The 25,087-nt window shown below is 37.6% G+C and overlaps 3 protein-coding genes across 4 annotated transcripts in view; 2 read left to right on the top strand and 1 right to left on the bottom strand.

The window, feature by feature from the left end:
- LOC140161204 (acylglycerol kinase, mitochondrial-like) overlaps positions 1–16,278 on the bottom strand; it is a 20,852-nt gene extending 4,574 nt beyond the window's left edge. The window contains exons 1-10 of the mRNA XM_072184655.1: positions 16,135–16,278; positions 9,543–9,582; positions 6,767–6,849; positions 5,622–5,697; positions 4,830–5,053; positions 3,965–4,034; positions 3,529–3,608; positions 2,096–2,156; positions 585–726; positions 172–287 (exon numbers count right to left, since the gene is read on the bottom strand). Coding sequence (XP_072040756.1) covers positions 172–287; positions 585–726; positions 2,096–2,156; positions 3,529–3,608; positions 3,965–4,034; positions 4,830–5,053; positions 5,622–5,697; positions 6,767–6,849; positions 9,543–9,582; positions 16,135–16,244 — 1,002 coding nt within the window. The 5' untranslated portion in view covers positions 16,245–16,278. The remainder of the gene's footprint in view (positions 1–171; positions 288–584; positions 727–2,095; positions 2,157–3,528; positions 3,609–3,964; positions 4,035–4,829; positions 5,054–5,621; positions 5,698–6,766; positions 6,850–9,542; positions 9,583–16,134) is intronic.
- Positions 9,652–10,493, top strand: LOC140160433 (uncharacterized). The gene is given in 3 exon segments (XM_072183668.1): positions 9,652–10,232; positions 10,235–10,296; positions 10,298–10,493. Coding segments are annotated over 3 exon segments (702 nt in total). The 5' UTR covers positions 9,652–9,788.
- LOC140161203 (dolichyl pyrophosphate Glc1Man9GlcNAc2 alpha-1,3-glucosyltransferase-like) overlaps positions 16,184–25,087 on the top strand; it is a 21,321-nt gene continuing 12,417 nt past the window's right edge. The window contains exons 1-5 of one of the 2 annotated variants that reach the window (XM_072184653.1): positions 16,184–16,295; positions 17,562–17,634; positions 21,153–21,231; positions 21,815–22,008; positions 22,960–23,078. In XM_072184653.1, the coding sequence (XP_072040754.1) occupies positions 16,280–16,295; positions 17,562–17,634; positions 21,153–21,231; positions 21,815–22,008; positions 22,960–23,078 (481 nt within the window). In that variant the 5' untranslated portion in view covers positions 16,184–16,279. Of the gene's footprint in view, positions 16,296–17,561; positions 17,639–21,152; positions 21,232–21,814; positions 22,009–22,959; positions 23,079–25,087 lie in introns of those variants that run through there. The other variant, XM_072184654.1, reaches the window with a different exon arrangement.

Below are 25,087 nucleotides of genomic sequence, written 5' to 3'. Positions count from 1 at the left end.
GCATTGATTTGAATCTGCCACAGCGAAATCCAACATGGCGTTACTCTCAACTTGAGACACTATAATCATGTAATGCTTCTACCCAACACCACAATAATTTAATGCTGCCACCCATACAATGGGAAAAAAATGTGTGCTGCACAAAATTAAATTCATATGTTTGCAACCTACCTTGTTTGTATCTTGTATGTTATCAGTTTTTATCAACAGTTCCTGTGTACTGACATCTAGATCATACCATGGTATTGCTTCTTCCTTCTCCTTTTCTTCTTGTGCTTTCCTAGCAGCTAAAGCAAAAAATCAATTAATTCATTATGCCTGTGTCTTTATATGATTATTAGGCTGACCATAAAAATACAAAACAAAAAGTTTGTTTCCTGTAGGGCCTGCACATATCATTTCTGAGAGCAATTTCACCTATTTCATTATTTTATTTGAGAAATCCAGAAAAAAGGGCATTTCCATGAACAAAATGCCCAGGAATAATATTTTTAAAAATATTTTTCTCACAAATTTAATAGCACACTGAAAGTCAATTATTTAATTTTAAGCAGTCGCTGATAAAAATCCAATATATGACCAACCTTCTTCTTCAAGCTGTGCCTTTGATATCCATATCCATGAGAACCATCTCCATAGTATACTTGGTGTCTCCACTATTTCAGGCTCTGGATCTGGCATAGGCTGTCTATATGAGATGTGAGCTGTTACTGATGAAGGCCATCCCTGTGGAAGATACGCAACAAGTGGATGAGGAAAAATGACCACTGTATATAAAGCATTTTCCACCCTGATGTGGCAATGACGTCAGTGCGCATTTCATTGGGTGTAGCTACAAATCCCTAGTGACAATTTTCATGCCTGGTGCTGGCGTACACACACACGCTTAAAGACGCCGCATAGATGCGAGCGTGAAACAGGTGCCTCAATGCTTTGACGTCACTGCCACATTAGGGTTGAAAATGTTTTAGTGTGTCTTGTCTTAAGTTGAGAGTAACACCATGATGGATGTCACAGTGGCAGTTTTGAATCACACATGTTAACATAATTGCGCATGGTGTATACACACATGTCAAGGTGCAGCTGAGACAAGACACAGTATAGCGGGATATTTCCGAGGTATTATGTTTTCACCACAGACTACTACAGACCAGGTATCACAGTCAAAGTTCCTGTGCATTGTATGCTGTGAATTCTCGCATATTCATGAGGGCCGATTTTTCGATTGTGTCGTGTCTAACAATCACGCCAGCGTTGCGTGCCTTCGCGTATACACAATAGAGCGCTGCGTGCCTTCGCAATTAAGCAATAGACCGTAAAAATATGCGGTAAGTGCATAGCAGTTTTGCCTGTCGCATTTCATGGAACAAACTGCCCTTATTATTGGGTGATGCTGAGACTTTGACTGCTTGTATGCGGTCTGTTATCTTTTTTGTCCATGGTTTTCAAGACTTTCACAGAATTCCAACAAAGTTAAAGAGGCCACTAGTTCACAGTTCAGATTGAGTTCAAGGTTTAGATAAATTTTTTGAAAATTATTTCATTTTGTAAATTATATCTAATATTGGAATTAAAATTGCAATTCACTTTGCTACATAGCATCTGAAACTATTGAACTTCATCAGGCATCTGATTTATGATGGTGTCACCAAGATACTTTGTGAAAGTTCTTAATTGAAAGCTTTGTGAACTGTCGTTAACCAGTAGCCTGTTTAACTTTGTTGGAATTCTATGTGTATTGTATCTCACATGAGATCCAGGCCACCTTTTTGGCTCTATACTGTGGTTTTCTTTTCACAGGTTGAGCAGTTCGTACATTTCTTTTATTCAGTTTTAAACAGCTACACATTAAGCATTTTTTATATATAAAGACAGTACAATAAATGAGGTGGCAGTTCATGAATCAAAGTGAGGGTCGATTCAGAAATCAAGATGCCAATAATGACCGCACAGATATTTTCTTCATAGATTTGAGATATCAGGGATGGCAAATGATGCAGAAATAACCATGTTATGAAAACAAAAACACTTATGGGGCTGAGCAAAATTAAACACCCCCACATCACAGACTTCAGTAGGTTTAGCAATATCTTACCCTTCCAAGTGCATGAAAGATGTATGTGAGTTTCTTCTTCAGTGGTCCAAAATACCAGTATCTAGAAAGAATATTATTTAAAATGTGAAGATTATCAATGATGTTCATTCTGCACATTATAAACAATTACACACCCACATACTCCACACCTGTACATGTTATCATGGATGTATACATTCAAACTTCTCTATCTTGATATTTATACAACTGAATATATCAACTGTGAGAGGGAAACATATTTATACATACTATTAAATTTAGTTTTGGTTTAATTGCAGTCCATTTCAGCCACATTTATTTCCCCGGTGTAACTTACATCCTCAGTTGGAATGTGAGGTTGCATGTGTGTGTCTCCCGCTGATGACAAAAAACTCATACACCCTCCCCACCCCACCCCACATATAACGTTTTAGGTCTTTCGCCCACCCCACCCCACATATAATGTTTAGAATCAATCATTGGGTGATTAACTTTATTTAGTGAGACTGTCCAAGGAAACAAAACTCTTGACGAATTGCCTCGGGACATCAAGACGATACTGATATTATGTATATTCTTATAAACTCCTCAACAAAAGTTTGGAAAGTTTTTTTAAGCATCTGTATCTCCAATTATTTGTGACATATTCATATCGTGTTGCATATCACTGGATAGCTACAATACTCCCCTTTACAATGACACCCCATTTGAAACAATACCATTTTTCACGGCTGAGTACATGCCTTGTGATTGTAGTGGGGTCTCAAAATGAATTTGCCAAATTGACCATTATTCTGTGCAGCAAGCTGCAATCCCATAACTTCACAATCTGGGACCTAATGCAATCCTCCAAGATGACACCGCTCGCCCCACATAGCCACGGTAGTCAACGACTACCTACAGAATATGGGAGTAGAGTCAAAATGGCCTGCCATCAGGCCAGACCCGGGGGCCAGACCTCAACCCGATTGAAAACTTGTGGGACCAGCTTGATCGTGCTGTGCGTGCCAAAGAAGCCCATAGGCAACCACATTGAATGACCTGCGACGAATCCTTGTGGAAGAATGGAATTCCATCCCACAGTAACATGTAACCAGGTCGGTGAGCAGCATGAGGAGAAAGTGCCTGACTATTGTGGCTGCCTGTGGTTTTTCCACCCGCTATTGAGGTTAGTGGCTAGCTTTGTTTGAGCACAGAATAATGGTCAATTTGGCACATTCATTTTGAGACCCCACTACATTCACAAGGCGTGTACTCAGCCGTGAAAAATGTTGTTGTTTCCAATGGTGTGTCATTGCAAAGGGGAGTATTGTAGATATCCAGTGATATGCAACACGATATGAATATGTCACAAATAATTGGATATACAGATGCTTGAAAAAACTTTCCAAACTTTCGTTGAGGAGTTTATATTCCATATGGAGCTGCTCAAATAACAGTCAAATTCAACTTACTTAGGCATTTTTTCATTTGCATCCCTGAAGGCTCCCCAGTCCAATCCACACACAGCAAACACCTCACGTCCTTCCTCATCCTGAAATAAATCAAGTAAATCTCAACTCAACAAGAACTCACTCTGACCTGCCCTAACATGTTGATCCCAGTAAAAACTGAAATAAATACTGCTTTAAATAAGTCTTCGTTGAAGAAACTGTGTAGTCTCTTTGTTGCGCTTGTTGGAATCTTTTTGCGCCTTGTATAGGCCAATTTGTCACTTTTAAAACGGGACCTTCGTCTATTTAATTGCTTTTAACTTTACTTCTTGAGGTCATATTGGATTCAATGTGGTATCATAATGTGCAGGATTTTGAAATTGTGATTATTTTTGGTGTTAAGTGTAAGGATACTTTCTTGGCGCAGTATACATACATGTACACATATTACCCATACCTTGATAGCCATTACATCTACTGGCTTTGTCAGCCCCCTGATGACAGACATTGCAGCATTGCACATCCACCTGGATAATAATATAAAATATCAATAGATTTTGACATCCTTCTATTTCAAGACTTCATTGGTAATTGAAGGATTAAGAACCTTGCTGAATAATAGACTTTGGAAAGAAATCAAATTCAGGTACTTTTGCAAACTTGCTACATTGCATCTGGAACTCCCAGACTTCATCAGATGAATGATTCGCTGGACTGGTCACGTGACAGGCCACTGAATAAATTTACTTACAAATCTCAGCTTTTGCCATCTTGTCTGATGGCTATATCACACAGTAGGCCTATACTACTACAAAAATTGTCCACTACTTTTTTTTGCAAAACTGCAACCAAGATGTGACAGCAATCATGTATCACAGGGAAAGCAGTGTAATGTATCATCTTTGATCAAGACATCAGATGTTCAGGAGTAAATTTCCTTTTGGATTAGTCCAGCTTATTCAAATCAATTTACCATTTCTACAATCCTACAAATGGATCTCTTCAAAATATTGCATAAATTCATGAAAGCATGTGGCAGTCACGCACTAAGAGCACTAGGTATATTTCTTGCTGCTTGAATTTTGGATTTCTTAAACATACAGTGCAACCCTATGTATGCTTTTAGCAACGTTATTGAGTATTGTGTAGATGTAGATATGTACCACTGCAAGATCTGTAGATGTCATTATGATAAAGACTGAAGTCTTGCTTGTAGGACTAAAGACTAACCTGACTTCTGATTGTGCATCTCTGTGTATAACATCTTAGCTAATGTATTTGAAGTGCCAATTAGTATAAAAGCAAGAGGACTAAAGACTAACCTGACTTCTGATTCTGCATCTGTGTATAACATCTTAGCTAATGTATTTGATGTCCCAATTGGTATAACAGCTAGAGGCCACTTGGAGCTGAGTGTTTTCTCATCATCACGTCTCAGTAAGCCAGTGATGACTTCTCCTACGGTTCCATCACCTCCTGCTACTACTATGGCATCTGTTGTCTCTAACTCGCTGGCTTTGTCTTTGGCATGACCTTCATACTCAGTCTGAGGATAAGAGAATTGGGGTATACATAATCATTGCAAAATGCTGTTCAATACAAAATAAAGCCTAATCTGAGTAATCTCATCATGATTACGTACTCCCCCATGGTGTAAAGATTTCTACAGAGGTGAGCAAATTGTCATATTGTGGGAAATCAGAATTGTAAACGACAAATAGAAACAGACAAGGTTTAAATACACACCCCACACATGCCCCAACACATGTAAACACCGGCAACCGCAGACATCGATTTACCCTATTGAATTTTAACTATCTAACTGCAGACACATATTTTCAAGATGTAGTTTTCCCTATCTAAGTGCAAACTGACCCTACACTCTCTAACTGTTGTCATTGCTAATCTATCCACTAAGCACAGATAATGGTTCCTGGATGTAGTCACATAGCGATTTCTCATGTGTGAATCCTTGATTGACTGTGTTTACATATGCACACATGCATACACATCACTACACATGTGACAAAGACAGAATTTTGAGATATAAAGTGAAAGAATAGCAGAAAGAGTGGCAAATGAGATGATAAATGAAGAAAATCAATTCTTCATACCTTGATGATCTCGACTTCAATTCCTGCCAGATTCAACAGAGGTGCTGCATTCTTGTCAAACAACTTCTTGGCTTTTCTACAATATAATATAAATATAAGTGTAACATTCAAGATCTAATGTTAGTAAAATGCATGTCTGATTTAGTGGATTAATTTTACAAATACCATTGACATGCCCAATATAAAAGAAGCTGTAATGCTCATTGTGCTGGCAATGGTGTTATCAATTGACATTTTGCTGATCTCTTGAACGATGCTTGTAAATCCTTATTGTAATTTGCGAAATATCATTTAACTGGCTGTTGTTAATTGTAATAGTATAATCTTTGTATGCAATGTTTCGATCAATAAAATTTATGTTAATTCTGATTAATTAAATTAGTCAACAGTTCGTTAATAACAAGTATCGAAGCAGCATCAATAGTTGATCCCCAAATCAAATTTGCCTGCAGTGCCTAAAGCTCATATAAAACTGGTAAGGGGGATGTCATTTTCTTCGGCAGGGGAGGGGTCATGAATATGTCGGTGACCGAGTCAATTTTTTATGACCCCCATCGTGGGTCGAAAAATTTTATGACCCCCTCCCCTTCCGCCTATCCAAAATCTTGGAGCCGCATGCAAAAATCTTGCAAGTATAACTAAAGATTGTGAGCTCATTTTGATTTTTAAGTAAAAGAATGCGTGCGCAGTGTGCAAAAAGTTTGAGCCACCAACCCTTAATAATTCTATAACCCCCCTATTTCGGTTGTTAAAAAATTATAACCCCCCCTATTTTTGGTCTCAAAATTCTATGACCCCCCCCCCCCAGTATATTCATGACCCCCCCCTTCCAAAGAAAATGACAGCCCCTAAATCCTTGGAATAGCCCTTTTTACAAAAATCTAGATACATCTTACATCATTGCATGTAAATGTTTTCTGGCATAAGAAACATACACAATTTGGTGCAATTAAGAACCAGTGATGGACTAGACTCACCTGCTTGCAGAAAAATGAAGATTTCCTAACCTGGTGAGATTGATGACACACATGCCAAGGAAACTATGTCAAGAAAATATAATGCAAACTGAATGTGCAGCACTATACAGGGATTTAAAATAGACTAGACTGATGTGTACCAGTGAGAATTTCATTTTGGAAACTCACCCTTTCTTAGCTGCTGGATTAAGAAATACTGTCACTTTACGAGGTCTTTCTGTTGCAAAGGTTGCCAGTTGTTTACCATAGAGCTGAAGAAGTACAAATGTTACAAATGTTATATTAGAAATCATCTCTTATGGCACCAGCATAACTACACCAAAAACTAACAATTATTTGAATATCCACTCGAACAATTATTTGATTTAAACATTGTCAGACCTGCCTGAAAGTTTACTTTGTTCCAATTAAGAAACTGCACTTTAAAATGTCTGAAGAATCAAAAATGTGAACACACCCCCACTGATACACACACCCACATAAAACAAAACAAACAACAATACATTTAAATAAAACAAACAGCAATAGACATATTACACATGAGTTTGAGCTACAAATTGAATTTGCATGTGGCAGATATTGAGTATTGATATCAGATATGGCAGATATTAAATCCAGCTTCAGATCAAGAGAGAAAGATACAAATTTGGAAGAAAAGTTACTTGATTCGATACTTGCATTTGATATTTGTACTTCAATTGTTTAAATCAACCATAATTTCATGCTGTGTACTTGTTTCTCGAAAATGACAACTTAATTCAAAATTTTGTTTTAAAAAAATTGTTAAAAAATAAAAATCTTTAAAAAAAACCTCATTCCGCATTTGTTTTTGAAACTGCCATGGGCTTTGAAACATAGCATTATTTTTTTAGCCTTATGGTATTTCTGTGATTTGGAAGCACATTCTTTAGACTTCATTACTAAGAACTGGTTAGTGATGGTTTCCTCTAACGATATACAATGTTATTATTTTGACCCAAAATCTCAAACTGGACTGAAAACTAGCAGGATCGAGCACTGCCCAAAGAATGAAAACATTTTAAGCACCCAAACTGCTTTTAAACAAAGTAAATTTGGGTGGAAGCCTTTTTCAATAAAAATTCAAACTTTCATTTTTGGGCGGGTACAGCGTTGACCTACTTTTTCACATGCAGTGTTGCACAAAAATATTCGTGCTGGTTACATACCCAAAAACCTACAGAGGTGATAGTTTACGGCGAGTTTTGTAATTATTACTTGATTTTGATATTAAGTAATACGATAAAGTCATCAAAGGCAGTAATGTGTTTGTATTAAAAGAAATAACAAAAATAATTATTTAAGTAATAGAAATACTATTTGGAAATTGCAGCAAGATTTGCAGATGTTTTTATTTGAACAGTACCAGTTCTCCAGTTTTGCTAGTTTTCCTATCTTTGGGCTAAATTAATAGCATCGTGAAGGTCATATATATCATTTTATAGTACTGACAGCTTCGGTATGTACTTTACAGCTTGTATGTGCATTGTGTTCAGTGTGTACATAGGCTATTTACTTTTCAAATCTTGTGACAAAAAAGGGGGGTCATCGGGTATGGCTTTTAAAAAAAGGGGGTCATCGGGTATAGTCGACTTCAAAAGAGGGGGCCTATTGACAGGCACATACCGTCACTTCCAAAGTTGAGTGCCCCCCCCACCCCCGTATGATTACGAAAATGTTTTAACTATTCAAAATTTTATAACAATGTCTTATATAAAATGTTAACATAAAACGTCTTCTGTTATGATGTGAAGGGTTGATATGAAAACAGGGAAAATCTGTTCCAACTGACCAGCAGCAGGGAACCAAAGGATATAAGCAATTGATAAGATTAAAAATCAGGGAAAATATGACACAACCTCCAATGGGGGAATAACATAAACGTATAAAGTTAAAAACTCTTTTGTCCGTCTTTTAACTTTGTTTATATGTTTTGTGTTATTCCCCCATTGGAAATCGATGTTGTGTCATATTTTCCCTGTTTTTAATTGTGAAGGATTACTCATTCTTTCATTTCTCTTGACAATTTTTCATTTGCCCGCCCTATTCCTTTTAAAGGAATTTTTATTAGGTAACTGGTTCAGCCCTTCATAGTACCAGTACTGATAGTATAGTCCCACCCGTTTTTGGGTGAACATTTTTCAAAATTGGGGGTGGGACTATACTCGAATTAAAAAAAAAATTTTTATTTATTTTTTCGGCTTGGAGTGTCCCTGGACCTAGACCAAAATGCTAGGATCATTCATGGTTGATTAAAAAAATATATATATATTGTAGGCCTATGTGTTTTGAATAAATTTGTACTCATGTCATACTCTATTAATGATTTCAAAATGCATACAAATTCTGCAATATATATATATATTTTTTTTTAATCAACCATGAATGATCCTAGCATTTAGGTCTAGGTCCATTAAATTTCTGAAATTTTTCGACAATTTGGGGGTGGGACTTTACTCGAAGGTGGGACTATACTCGCGTCAGTACGGTAGTTAAATAAGTACCGGTAATACAAGATTACATACATGTATATGTACGTATGTAGTCCGAATAATCAGACCCAGAATAAATTATTAATTTCTGACGTTATCGTGTTCTGGCCTGGGTCTGAACTGTTTTTATTCGAAATCTTGATGGCAAATTGGACAATAGAAGCACATGGTCCTACTTCACAGTTTTTTAATCCCCTATTCATGTTGCGTGAATCACTGATTTAGTCTCTATTGTGGACCATCCTTTTGATACTTGAGTATTTGGACAAGTGGAACAGTTTTGACAGGCCCCTTTGTCTACCTCTCTGTTTGTAAACAAAATACAAAAGTCAGCGTAATAGTACGGCACTAGTACGTATGTATGTTTTACATCATACATACACATAAGCATGATCAATATTAATTAGATTAGACTACTACACATGTTAACATACCTGAGCTTCTTTACAGAATTCTGTCCTTAATAAATTAGCTCTGTAGACAAAACATGGGAATAATAAATAAAATTAATGAATGAAAATAGGTCTAATGAAATATTTTTACTATATATTCTTCAATATTTTGGCAAGTTAATGTATGAACATGTATTCTGAATTATGTCAGTCCGACATCAGTGCTATTAGTATAACTAATCTACATGTAGGACTAGGGCCCAAACTGCATATGGCTCAATTGCAAACATGTCAACAGAAACCGGCTGTGAAGGAGGCAAGCACATAGCAACAATAGCAAATAAGGCAACCAGAGTTGTTGGTGTGATTAAGAGAACTTTTGACCACATGGATGAGCATGTATTTAAGACACTATACAAGTCTATGGTTCGACCGCATTTGGAGTATGCGAATAGTGTATGGAGCCCCTACTTGAAGAGAGATATTGATAAACTTGAGAAAGTACAACGCAGAGCAACAAAAATTGTTCCATCACTACGAGATCTGCCATATGTCACAAGATTAATGCTGTTAGATCTACCAACACTGGCTTATAGAAGACTTCGGGGTGACCTCATCCAAGTATACAAGATTCTGCATGAACTCCAAGATATTGAAGTTTCGAAGATGTTTGATATGACGAGAAATGTAGAAGGTCTGATAGGTCATGATCTGAAGTTTAATAAGCAGAGATATGTTCTTCGAGGTTACGGCAAAACTGCTTCTCACAGAGAGTGTGTAATGTGTGGAATAAACTACTCAGCTGTTGTTCATGCCCAATCCACCAACATCTTCAAGAATGGTATTGATGAGTTTCTAACCAAACATATTGACATGTTTAGCTTTTCCGGGTTTTCAGCACAGGACAATTTGTGTGGACATCCAGATAAATCCTGCTCTCACATCACATTATCCCTCCTTCCATTGGCATTGCATTCAGTACTATTGCATTAAGTTACATGTGAATATGGATGGGCGTTATAAGGCTAAAAAGCCTTCCTTTTGCAGTGCCCAACTCTACAGGTATACAGGTATACATAGGGATGTTGATGAAAAAATTCAGAATACATGTTACGGTAATTAATATAGTTTTTTTCAGCAAAAAGAACTTCAGCGGTCGGTAAATTTGATGCAGTTTATGGCATAAGTGGGATTCTGATTGGCTAATTGAAATATCATTATGATTATCACATTGGCACCTCATTCACTGGTAGCAATGTGTAACCTTGTTCTTTTTACACAATTATCAGACAGGGCAGACGGACACCGCTGAAGTAATTTGCTGAATGGTATAGTAATAGTTATACTATAGTTAGTCCGAATAATCAGACCCAGAACAAAATATTAATTTCTGACATGATCCTGTTCTGGGTCTGAACTGTTTCTATTCGAAATCTTGATGGCAAAGTGGACAAAAGAAGCACATGGTCCTACTTCACAGTTTTTTAATCCCTATTCATGTTGCGTGAATCACTCTATTTTGGACCATCCTTTTGATACTTGAGTATTTTTGCTCGAGAACTCTAGCTAGCTTCGAATTTGCACACGATAGTTACGCATTCGATGCTAGAGTACTTTACTATGGTTTTCGGTCGGACAGCGGTGCAATTTTTTACACCGGAGGTTATTTATTCTGTTAATGTTGAAATTTGAATGAAAGTTATTTCGATGAGTCAACTGTATCTTTTGAGCAAGATTTGCGTATTTTGGACAGTCTAAAAATTTGCTGAAGTGTAATTTTAGCAACATTTTTGATGCAATCGCCTGTCGTGATCGGCTGTGTTTACTTCTGACCTTCCATTGCTTTACACGGTGTCATGCTTCAGCGAATCCGACTAGATTTTGAATGCAAAGGTCTCTAGCCTAGAATGTGAAGCTATCGGTGAGCAAATTCTTGGCTAGAGTTCTCGAGCAAGAGTATTTGGACAAGCGGAACAGTTTTGACAGACCCTTTGTCTACCTCTCTGTTTGTAAACAAACGAGGAGGTCGAAATCGTCCTCCTCGCCGAATAGGAAAGTCAGCGTAATAGTACGGCACTGTACTACATGTACATGTTAGTCACGATTATCGCACTTTCAGTTTCCCACCAGACTTGTAGTGACTCGACTCGAAATGACTCGACTCGACTCGACTCGAGTTTTGGTGACTCGATGACTCGACTCGAGGCAAGGTGACTCGACGACTTCGACTCGACTCGAGGGTTGATGAATCGATGACTCGACTTCGACTCGAAATTTAATGACTCGACTTCGATGACTCGAGGCTTGTGACTCGAGTCACTGTGGCTGAATCGACTTTTTTAAATGACTCGAAAAATAAATTATACCTTAATATTTCTAATAATACCTGCTCGTTTTCTTCCACACATCTCAATGTATTGTGATTCTTATATTTTACAAAGTGGGCTTACTATCTCTCAGCATCTTTATAATAGGCCTAACTTAAAATATAAATTATATGTATGTGTGTACAATGTACATGTATGATTGCCTGTCGATCTGGCTAAAGGATCCACCTTTTTTACATGCTTCAAACTTTGCATGGTGGAAAAGTCCATTGTCCATCATTGCTGAGCCTGGCTACACAAAATGTACATGAATGCTACACACATGTCATTGTAACAGCCTGTGCACACACCCCTACATGTATGCTACATGTCTCATTCACACAATGACTGATCAATACAGAAAAAAACCAGCAAACTGGGAAAACATTTCGAGATACTCTCTTTTTTGTGGTGAATTTCAAGTTATCATGTTAAAATATCATTATTATAGCTTTTATTAATCATTTTGATTATTCCCCATCCAAATACACTCCTCTACATGTTGCACACATGAAGAACTACATTGCAATGTGACTGACTGGTGTGAGCATTTCCACCAGCCACATCATGACATGTACTTCTTGTGCCCAGGCTTGGGCTTGTGCATCTGAGTCAAATGAATAGAGAGGTTCTTACCATAATGAAATTTGGGATGTTTATGAATTTTAAAATACAGTATCAATAAAACATGGATATAATTATCCAGATGTGCATAATAAGACTCGAAAGCTACATCATTGCTAAATATAATGTTGAAATTAGCAGACTTGTACCCGAGTCCAGCTTGTCCGAGTCCGAGCCGAGCCGAGTCCATTTGTATCAGAGTCCGAGCCAAGTCCGAGTCCTTTTGTGTCCGAGTCCGGACTCGAGTCCAAGTCCAGGGGTGCCGAGTCCGAGCCAAGTCCGAGTCCAACAAAAATAAGACCCGAGTCGGGACTCGAGTCCGACTCGGGTGAGAGTCCATGCCCGTGGTGGTGGTGGGGGGGGTTCATTCAACTTTAATCTGAAAGGTATCTAAATATTGGCATTGCTTAGTTTGGGTATATCAAAATGAAAAAGGGGTAATTGGGTATAAAATTTTGAAAGAAGGGGTCATTTGGTACAACATTTTGAAAAAATGGGTCATTATTTGCAAAAATGGAGCAAAATTTTATATTTTATTTCTTATTTGAAAAATTTACAATACAAATTTGCTGAAAAGGTCAATTTTAAAGTTTCCGCATAATTTTATGGCATTTTGATGATAAAATTGTAGAAATGTGATGAGAAGGTCACTCACTGCATCACACCACACACCACTCTACCAAACCCCACCCAACACTGTTGACTCAACCAACCAACCTTTATACACTTTCTTCAAAAGCCATGTCCATCAGGTTACTCCTGAAGGTAAAAACTACATGTATCAGACCACCTAGTACCTGTATCCGACAGCAGGCATGTGGGGGTATTTTGTGTGTGTGTGTGGATGTAGCACACTACATGTAAACTCACAGTTACTTAATTGCGCCTAGGGACAAGGCTGTAGGTATGCCAGGTGAATTCAAATTTGCCATCAAACTGCATCATTTTATATATCAAATTAAAGCCCTTGAGTAAAGAAAGTCAAAACTGAAAACCGTTTTGTCATAGCCCTTTCTGTAGCAAAGTTACATCTTGTCAAAGATTGACTTTCATCTAAAAGAATCAGCTAACAAAACAGCATTTCGGTCATAGACATACCACCTAGACCTATGACTGCCCATCCCTTACCACAGCGGGAGGTGAAGCCCCGTATCCAAGGTGATATTGACGGATTGACAGGGTTACTAGGTGCGGAGATAATCGCGTACATTCTGACGCTCTCGGTTGCGTGGTTACTGCGCCGTTATCTCCCGCGCCGCGTCAAATGCAACATGTTCTGTATTATCATTATCTGCTTGCTTACGTCCGGGTATGCGTCCTTGTTCAAGTCGTTGCTAAGCAGTGTCGGCTTCACTACGCGAGTCAAAGTCACTGGTCTAGGTACTAGTTCGTCTGGGATTTCGGTGGTGTTTCTAGATCTTAGTCTCATGATGATAGCAGCTTTTCTATGTGGAACTGCAATCAAAATGTGGGTCAAAATCCCCCTAAAATTCCATGTGCGAGTGTCTCATCGCCATAAAAAAAATCATATATTTGGGTCAAGTGAATTAAGTATAGACAACATACTAGTATTTATGTAGGTTTCCTTGACCTACCTGTTCTTTTAAATTTCTATGTAAATATGTATTGTGTTCTAGGCAAATTTGGCTGACTAGCAGATAGGTTTGCCTGGCATACCTATACGCTGTGTGCAGTATTACATGTAAACTATTATCCTACTGAGTGGGAGCTGAGATGTATGGTCCAGTGTGCATGTTTCTCTTTCAAGAGCTTAATGGATTGGAAAGTTCCATGAAAGAAGTCTACATTGTAGAAATTTTTATCAATTATTTCATTTTAAATGATAACAAAAATATGATTCTGCTAAGTGACAGATAAATCTAAATAATTTGGTGGATATGTAGGAATAATAACAGGTCACAGATTTGACAGCCCCAATTCATTTGGAAAATGGCCAAATAAGTAAAGTCAACAAATTTGAGATCTATTTTTACATTTTTAGATAATCATTTCACATTTTACATAGATTTGGACATTAGTTTTTTCACTTGCAATATGCCACCTTTAGGCTAGATTCACTATAATGACCACCAATATTTGATCTCTTTTTGTACTTGATTAATTTTATTTGTTTATACCCATAATAGGACCCATACAAGTACTTGAAATCCCAATTTCCATACCACTACTGGACCAGTACCCGTGCACTCGAGTCCCAATTTCCGTACCCATACTGCATTCGCATTCCCATGGCTCCGTACACGCACTCGCACCCTATTTTGGAATGGACCCAGTACTGAATACTCATGGCTAGGGATCCGTGCCTGCACCCTTACCCATGACCTGAAATCCGTACCCATGGCCTGGGTCCCGTACCCGGACAAGTACTCGTAGTCCGGGAAACGCACCCGCACCCATACTCATGGCGGGTCCTAATGGCAATACTACAAGTCTGACTGATTACTGATTTCCACAATGCACTGGATGGAGCACATAGATTCATAAATTAATATTATGTACTCTCACTGGGATTTTAATTTAATTTATAAAGTACAATTTCATGCAAATTGATAGCTGGTATCATGAGCATATAAAACGTGAAGTGACTCGAAATGACTCGACAAAATATATCCGACTCGACTCGACTCGACTCGACAGAATGGCCTGACTCGACTTTCGACTCGACTCGACTGACAACTTCAAATGACTCGACTCGACTCGGACTCGAAGGCTTCATGACTCGACTCGACTCGAGACTCGAGGGCTCGATGACTTCGACTCGACTCGGACTCGACTTTCAGTGACTCGACTACAAGTCTGTTTCCCACGCGTTTGAACGGGAATTGGATTGCGTACTTTTTCGATGTCTAGTGAGCAAATTTTTTCAATATTTTGAGAAAATGATGTCAAATTTTCTATTCTGTATTGTTTGGTAATAATGTCTTTTGCCAATAGTATGTTTAAAGTTGTAATTTTGTGTTTCTGATCGCGAAGATCGGATATTTTCGTTCGATTCAATTCTGAACCCTTCGCAAGGGTGCCGATTTCGCAGAACTTTGACGATAATTTTGCCTTTTTGGACACTAAAATGCTTTCGATCCTTAATTTTGTTTCAACCGAGTCTTAAATTAGCAAGCACAATACGGTTGGTACCACTTTTATATACATTGATGAAATTTTAAAGATTTTTTTTCAGGTTTCTAACCGGCGCAAATCGTTAAGTGTGTATTTCCCATTGACATCCAAAATGGCGTAAGCCAGTCCTCAATATACATAGGTACGGCGTATATAGGACTGGCAAGCGAGTCTAGTACATGTATAGTAAGTATACACTTTCAGCACACCGCAACCACACATACATGACATATACATCATGTACATACAACTTTTTTACAAGTAGCTTGGCACCATAATATTGACAGAAGGATTAGGCCTATATAAGCACATAAGTTTTTTTTTTTTTTTTTTTTTTTTTTGTAGATGGCTGTGTTGATATGGGTAAGCTTACACAAATAACCACTATTACGTTGTCAACGCTGCAGAATTTTGCACCCTATCATGTCTTTTCACAGCACTCTATTTAAACACTCTTACCACTCCTGTAACACATATATATTGCAAAAATTATACGTTCTAAATCTTACCTATATCTATCATGAAGGTAATATATACCATAGCTTGACGCAACTGCGAAAAAGGTTGACTTTTTCCAATGATTTCGAAGTGTGCTAAACACCTTCATGAGCGCTGCCATCGTTATTGGAATCCTATTTTTGTTGCAGAACCAAAATGGCAGCGCCCATTGGCTTACAGCACAGCAGTGAGGAGGGCCTTCCCATAGAACAATTCTTCGAAAATTCCACATTTAACGACAACCGGGAACCTCATCATTGAAATACGTGCCAAATACGGTCATGCTAATAACAGCTTAATATGTATGTAAACAAACGGGCGCTTCAAGATTTCTTTGCTTGTATCGATTTATAACGTTTAGATGATGCAAACCAGGTTCTTATTGTTGGAAGCGCTCCATTATTTACATCATTTATCCATTAAAACAGTATGTATCCATAGGAGTATGAAAACCAGCGAAATGTTTACGAAACAGGTTAGTCTCGTACCCAGATGAAAATCGCTATGCACTGCCCTGGTAGTCTTTATTATGAGCGCCCGCTTGAGGCCCACATGGCTAACATTCTTTAGAGCATAGACTAGTACTGCATGAGTCATGATTGTCGACTCGTGCACTCGTGTACAACAACATACACTGAATACTGTACTGTGTGAATTAATAAAATACAGGGCAGAATCATTTTATTTTATCACACTTCTGCCTACACAACGTCATTTTTACTCCAGTTCCCGGAAGATACACAATTTATTTACATATATATTAACGTTTATGTCCAGATAAGGCCAGTATATGTGTTTAATTTCGTTCTAGTTTGAGCCTCGACTCGTCATGTTTGTAATCATTTGTTGTGCTCAGGCATTACACAGTGCATTGACACGCTGGTGCATTCCATGGCTTTGCTCAGGTTTGCAATACTCACAGAGTTTTAGCCGTCATCACGATCCCATCAATAAATGGAAGTTTAATTCCTGGTTCTTTATTTCATATCAAAGTTTTAGCCTCATATTAAATATTTTCTATAAATAGGGCTAAATTCAACCTTGTTTTGTTTGAGGTCTCAATAGAAATATTTCTTGCGTAAAATGGTATCGCCCAATACAGGGGTGTAGGGTTTGAGAAATGTTAGATGTGGTTGATAATGGTCATGTGGCGAATTGATTTTATTTGTAAAAAAGAAACTACTGATTCCAATGTTGATGATTAATGATACATTGCAAGTACTTTTCATGAATCTTTGCTTTTAAGTATAATTTCCTTCCACAAATCAACTCAACATTTTAGGTTTATACCCCATCCAAAAATGATGAAGTCACATGTGAGAGAATGGTCTTTACCCTTTGAGGACCAACATGAAAATGATGACGTCAGAGTTGCTACTCATTCGATAATATGCTTTACTCGCAAAGCATCATGGGGTTTTACTCTTCACTGCTGTAGGCTTACAGCGTGTGCCTTTTTGGCCTGTTTTTGCAGTGATTTCCGCCTTCAAATTGCTGTTGATTCCAACATAGTAGGTATCTTGTTGTTAAATACTGTGTGTGCTATCAAAGTAGTGAGTTTTGAGGTGTAACATGTGTATGTATTAGTTCAGTGAGTTAAATTAAGCTTACTCAAACTAAAAACTTTACAGAAAGTGGACGTTGCTCTAGCCGGGCGCTCTAGTTCCAATAATTGGAACTCACGGCTCGTTCCAAATTTGTAGTTACTAAAGTTTTTTTTTTAAAACTTCCGTGGTCGTGCCTGTGCGTATCGCGTACACGAGCGTAAATTTATGCAAAAGCAATTAACAATCACGCTGATTGGCTGATCAACGCACTTGACAACAAGACGGTTGACCCATTGGTCTTCGGCGCGGCGCGTAGTAGGCGACCTTGTCACTTCTACACGATCGCAATTCACCAGCGCGTACCCGGACCCCCGGCCCGGACCACGGAAGTTTAAAAAAACCAACTTTACAACTAGACGTCTCGCAATTTGAGTATCAGTATCAACTTTTGTCAAGTTTCATGGCCAGGCATGATTTATTCTCGATCATGAGAGCCTGAGCATGAGAGGCCCATGAGTCAATGAGATGGGGGACTCAAGTGATAATTTTTGTGCCCCCCTGTCAATTTTTTGTTTTCATTGTAATTTAACCTAATTTTTGTTGAATATTATATTTATATCATTTTCAACACATCTGTGCAGACTGTGAGATTTTGTATGAAAATTCAAATTTTGCCATTTTTCGGCCATTTTAGCCCAAAACCATGATTTTTACCAAAAGTCCAAGCGATAACAAAAAGTGCATTATCCCAGGAAATAAGTAAACTGGAATTGTTATGTGAAAAGGGTGAAAGTTTTTGTCAAACCATGTCTCCCTTTTGTCAGAAGATGAATTTTGGGTCAAAATTGACTGTTTTTCCCAAAAATGCCCCTTTTTGACCCATGACATGATGATAATTCCCAGGGCATGATCTTACGGAAAAAAATACTGAAAATTGAAGCCAATGTTGCATTCTGGTTCCTAAAGCATTGAATCTGTTGTCAATGCAAACTAGAGCATCTGAAGAAGATTAATTTTGGTTTTATTTATCATTTTCTCCAAAAATGGTGTTTTCAGTGGCATTTTATCAAGTAAATAAATAGCGCCCTTGCTCAGATGTGCCTGTTCCTAACTAAAAAAGAGCATTTCGTGATCAACAGCCTCATCCCCCCATTTTTCTCAAAAAAAGTTGAGATTTTATACCACTGGATAGGCTACCTCTGGCTACATAATGTTTATGTACCAAATATTTCTTGCAGATTAATTCGTAATAGCAAAAATATCGCCAAATTTGAATTTTGTTCTGGTTTGGTATACCAGAACGAAATAACACACAGTGGCCTATGGAGCAGTGCAATAAACATAATCATGCATAACTCGCAAATGCAAAATCGGAATCAACTGAAATTTTGGAAATAGGCCTAAGCTTTTTTCGTGGATATCTACTGAAAATGTCATAAAAAGAGGATGCTAGGATCACAAAATCCTCCTTTAAGACCGTGATTGTTCAATTCTCAAAAGATGTGCTCTGTACAGTAAAGCATGGTCACGATGGTAAAGCGTGTGGTCTTGCGTACATAGTACACTGGACGCAAATATCTGTGCATACCCAAGGGTTAGTTCACCACGTAAACTTGTATGGCTCAAAATTCGGACCGCTCGCCAATAAGTTTACTGTCATTGTGTATTTTGAAACGGTTGACGTTTTAATGATCCCCGATTCCCGGTCAATATTTTAGCTGTGTCACATGCATGACGCTGGTAGGTACCAGCCAAACTTCAGGGAAAAAAACATGATCGCCGATAACGATGTGATGTGGGACTTACATAGGATTACAGAGATATTTTTTGCCAAAATTTGACCATTTCTAGGCAAGTTGGCCCTACTTTGTCTGCGTTATGTGAAAAAGGACAGTCTTAAGTAAGTACATTTTTATATACGTGCAACACTTTTGATGTTTTGATGTTTTGGGAGACTGTGAGGGATCCGAATAAAAAAGTGATGGAGCCTATTCTTGACTGTGTAATATTCCTTCAACACAGTAACAGTCTTATATGATGGACAGATAGTATCAGTTTGTGAATGAGGACATCGTATATAAGTTCCTTGTTGTATATACCCAAGGGTCACCACATGAATCCAAGAATTCCACATGAAAACAGATTATGTGATCTAAAATGAAAGTGAAAATGAATTTCATTTTCTTATGAGATTTTAAAAGCTCTTGATATATTACTAGACAAATATTATTTTCTCAGGTTAAAGTCATATTTGCTGAGAAGGATGCCCATAAATAAATAAATAATTAATATTTTTCCCAACTCTGTTTTTTACATGATTATATAAATGTACTTAAGTTATTAAGGGGGTACTACACCCCTGCCCAATTTTGTGCCTATTTTTGCCTTTTTCTCAAAAATTATAGCGCATTGGTGCCAAGTAAGATATGTATATTATAGGGGCAGGACTACAACTATTGCACTGGAAATTTTATTTCAACACAGACAAGAGTTGTGGAGTTTCAGTCAAAAATGAGGGAAAACCAATATTTGATCAATAAATCAATAACTACTTGCCTTGAGTTGCTGAATTTTCAGTGCAGTAGTTGTAGTCCTTGCCCCTATAATATCCATATCTTACTTGTCACCAATGTGCTATATTTTTGAGAAAAAGAAAAAATAGGCCCAAAAATTGGCCAGGGGTGTAGTACCCCTTAAACTAACATACCCTGCAAAAATGAAGACTCTCAATCTCATGTGCTGTAGTTTTGTCAAAATCCAAGATTTTGAATAAAACACAGGAACCATTGTTTAATTATTACAATGGAAATATAATATTAGCAAACATGGATGCTATGTCCATCATAACACAGTATGTACATGGTGTGCGGGGGCAGCGGGGCGATCATACACACATCAAAGGATCGTACCATAACACAACCGACAGAGTGACACGCATTTGCGATATCAGCGTTGGTAGTAAATTCCAATTTTCTTTGCTTTACTTCGATTGTTCGGCTCAACATTAATAGGGGAGATATCTGACAGTAAAAGCTAACATTTTGTAGAAAAGAAATGCTATAAATCTATTTTTATGGATGGCTTTAAAGATGAGTATTATCGGTGTTATAAAAATGGTATCTACATTCATAAACGCTGCTTTTGACATTTGCATCGGTGCTACCATACTTTTCGTTGAATATATTATATCATAGACCCTATAAAGAATGTTTTTGATATTCATTTTATATCACCTGTTTTAGTGCTTTGACTACACCTGTATGTTAGGATATGTCAATGAACATGACTATATTATTATTATGTGCACATAACCCTCAGATTCTGTTGTTTGACAAAGACATTGTCCAATTTGTATGTCAATACATAATACAATGTGGTACGTTTGTTCTCCTTAATTAACTTTGTGTATAGATCCATAGAGTCACAATATTCTCTCTAAATCTGAAGTCTATCACACTCACCTGATGGTGCGTTTTTTACAGTCGTTCCACAGATTTTGAAGTGCATAGGAATTGGCTGGCTCTAACCCATTCACTACCCATATCAAAATGGTATTTCGAGGTAAGTTATTACTTCTAATTTATCTTGAAAACATTTGTCAAAGTTCATCTAAAATGTTTGATCATTAAAGTTATAGGGACAATCAGATTTATTTATATAAAATGTTTTGTCTAATTATAAACTGCTCCACCAAGTAATCAAAAACCATAAATAAGTCAATTTGATTACAATCACTCATGCCTAGTATTTCATAAAATATTGCAAAGAAATTATTTTGCAGAAAAGTTTTCAAAGTGTTAAGTATAATTGTAAAAGACCTGACTTTGGAATTTGATCTAAAATGTAGAGCAGGCCCGTTGAGGTTTTTACACTTTTCTGGCCAAAAAAGGTTCAAATTTGTGAGGAATAGTCCACTTTTTACAAAATCGCCCCCCCCCCTTAGAAAAAAAAGGTCCACTTTTTCAAAATCAGCACCCCCCCAAAAAAAATCATGCGTACGGGCCTGATGTAGAGTACAGTGTAGAGTGATATAGAATTTTGATATGATATCTTATCTTACCTTAACCTTGTAGCAAATTAGAAAATATTTTAAGCTATAAAGTCTTTCAATTTCATTTTTTGTATACTATATGTTATGTTCCAGAGCACATCAGAATGGACATTAGACTACCCACCATTTTTTGCTTGGTTTGAGTTTGGCTTGTCTCAGATTGCTCAGTTTGTTGATCCTGCCATGCTAGAAGTCACTAATCTCAACTATGCCTCAACTCAAACTATTGTCTTCCAGAGGTTATCTGTCATCATAACAGATTTTCTGTTAGCATATGCAGTGAAAGAGTAAGTGTTAAGCATTCCATGCTGAGTGTGAAGGTTTTCCACATTCCATTCCATCCACTTGTGGTTAGAGTAAGGGTCAGGGTAGACTAAATCCTTCAGCCATCTACGACTGTGCAGGCTTGCAGTGACAACTGAAAATCTTACTGTTTGTATTGTGTCAAATTCATGAAAATATTCTTGCGTGGCTTTGGTTGTGTACCACAGCAGGGCTGACTATTGGCACCCATGTACCACTCCACTGTACTGCACTGTTGTGAAAAGATTGTGCTCTGAAGTTGTAGAAATACTTCAAACAGACATGCCAACTAGTATGGTTTTGCCATATTTTGTATGGAAAATATGGCAAAATATGGGCGTATATACTTTGATCAGCTCGTAATCGGCGGGAATTGTTAGGTTTTTACCACTACGCCGAAAAAGTAGATCCACGTTAAGAGTGCTATTGTTCATCTGGAAGATCTACAATGTGCATGTTAAAGAAAGTAGGCAAGTATATGACTTGAATTAATAATTTGTGATTTTTCTGGCGAGGTGTCACAAGATAATTTTCTAAATAAAATATATTGATATTAATCCGCGATGTTAAAATTCCCGCCGATTACGAGCTGATCAAAGTATAGTTTTCTCAGTCACAGAATGTGTTTTTAGCGCCTGCTAAATATGAGAACCTGAGCACTGCGTCACTGTCTGATAGTTTGACCAGAAAGGTGTACAGTCATGCAAAAATATGTTTTTTCTGTAAAAATATAGTTTTTGAGGTGTGAAAATATGATTTTGTATTTTTCAAAGTTGGCATATCCGATCATATTATTGGAGGGGAACATGAAAATGTATATCATGTATCTTTTTCTGGATTTTACACTCTCATTATGTTGCCATTTTACTTTGCAAAAGAAATGAAGTTATTATGTGAAGGATTATACAATGTTTTCTATGTTATTTGTTGTTTAGATGCTGTGCCTGCATTGCCAAATCCAATAATAAACAGGAGTATGAGGACCTGATATCACAACCTGCATTTGTGTTGGCTGTACTTCTCTTAACAAACATGGGACTACTGCTTGTGGACCGTATCCTTTCTATTGAGAACTTGAAAATGTAAAATCATGAAAGAGAGATATATACATTTTTGTAAGAGTGAGCGAGTGTTTCTAAACACGGACACAAACATGAGAAATCTGTGTACACTACAACAGTAGACAAACAAGAACTGTGGATGTCCACGGTTCCTAGGTGGTGTTTATACATATGTGTAGATGTAAAATGCCATAGAAAGCATTATAGCTTATGACCACAATTGCCTGTATGTTAGTCCACACTTGGATAGTAAAATGTTAATCATGTGGGTGTGTGTGTGTGTGTTTATGTAGCCAGGCAAACGAGGACACACACAAGGATACACACATGACAAATGAGGACACCCGGTGACCGTGGACGTCCTCGGTCTTTTAAATATATCCAGGACATCGCAAATAACGTAAAAATGCATTTAAAACGGGTCCACCTATGGGTGGTATAGGACGGGCCACGGTTGGATAGTAAGTGGTCTGGTGTGTGTGAGTGAGGTCCATCCACGGTATGGCGATTAAGAACGGATGTGTGAGTCCTCGGTTAGTATGTTTTAAATCAAGTGAAAAATGAGGTCCTCGTTTTCCTGCCTACGCAAGTGGGTGTGTGTGTGTGCAGTTAGATAGTAATATACATTTCCTTTGGAGGCCTGCGGATCGAGGATTACGTAATGGTCAATTCAGCGGTACGCATGAATTGTGTACTGCGTGGTGTGATCAAGGCATTGATTGTTGCCAGCACCGAGGACTACGGACGTCTAATTTTCAGCGCTGTACTTTGTGTACACCTTTTGGTCAAATTGTATAAGGATGGCGTATTTAGTTCAGATAAAACAGATATGAGCCTAGTAAAATATTACTATCAAGCTTGTTGTAGGCCAAGTTGGAATCGGGGTTTGAAAAGTATCTATGGTATGTATGGCGGTTGCTTGTGAGACCTGGTAAGATGTTTTTGATTGACAAGAAGTAACAGATGTAAGGAGGTAGGTGATTTATTCCTCAAAATACATAGGCCTTGGAGGCCTATGGGGCTATGGATCCCTGGATAGGCCTTACTGAAATGACTCATGGCCAGTACATTGGATGTGAATTGCATAGGAGTTGGTATCAACATTTAGGATGGTATCAAACATAAATGGTGGTTATACACCATGTCTATTATCAGTATAGTAATTGTCGCCATCCCTGGGTCGCCAATTTCTGGCATGAACGGTTTTATGTGGTCTCCGTCACAGCCGGATTTTCTGTCGTTATCTTTACGATGGGCTACAGTTAGTCTGGGTACAAGACTGCTTAGTGAACGCATTGTGATTGTATATTGATTGATCAGATAAATAAATAGGCATCATTATCATATCGTGTGATCGATGCGGGTACTTAATATGGTTTTGCTTTCATTTGATTTTGGGGGTTCTATCCCGGGGTTCTATTTGTACGAGACTCGCTTGACGAGGTCTCCAAATCAATATGGATAAAGTATAAAACCATAGATAATACCTGTGTACGTTTTTAATAAATTCTTGTTATACGTTATCTTCTAATAATTGTTATATCATATTTAATATGACATAAATGCAGTTGTGCTGTCAGGCAGAGAGGTTGTTCACGTTACCCCTTTTATCAGATCATACATAGGTTTCAATCTCGACTGCGATAGAGTAGTAGTCATAATAGAGATTGTAGATTGGTTTAATGGTATTGACATCTCGATTTCTTGCAAGCTTTTGTCATACTTTTAGTACGTTACATGATTAATTTTGCCGTTGGAAACGCACAGATATATTTTTCTCGCGCAAGTATTGATTTTCGCATGTATTAATTTATTCAAAATTTTCTAAATTAAATTTGATCCAGAATAACACCTGGCTTACGATTGATTAGTTTCATACCAGTTTGAAGCTCGATGGATTACGAGATTGAGATCAAGAAGGGCCGTTATACAGAACGCTGCACATGTCAGGGAACGCTGCTTTATCATGTCAGCTTGCATGGCTGTGTTCAGTTTGGCCTTT

This window comes from Amphiura filiformis, chromosome 9, assembly GCF_039555335.1.
Source record: "Amphiura filiformis chromosome 9, Afil_fr2py, whole genome shotgun sequence".
Lineage (NCBI taxonomy): Eukaryota > Metazoa > Echinodermata > Ophiuroidea > Amphilepidida > Amphiuridae > Amphiura > Amphiura filiformis.
This window is presented reverse-complemented; position numbering and strand designations above follow the sequence as displayed.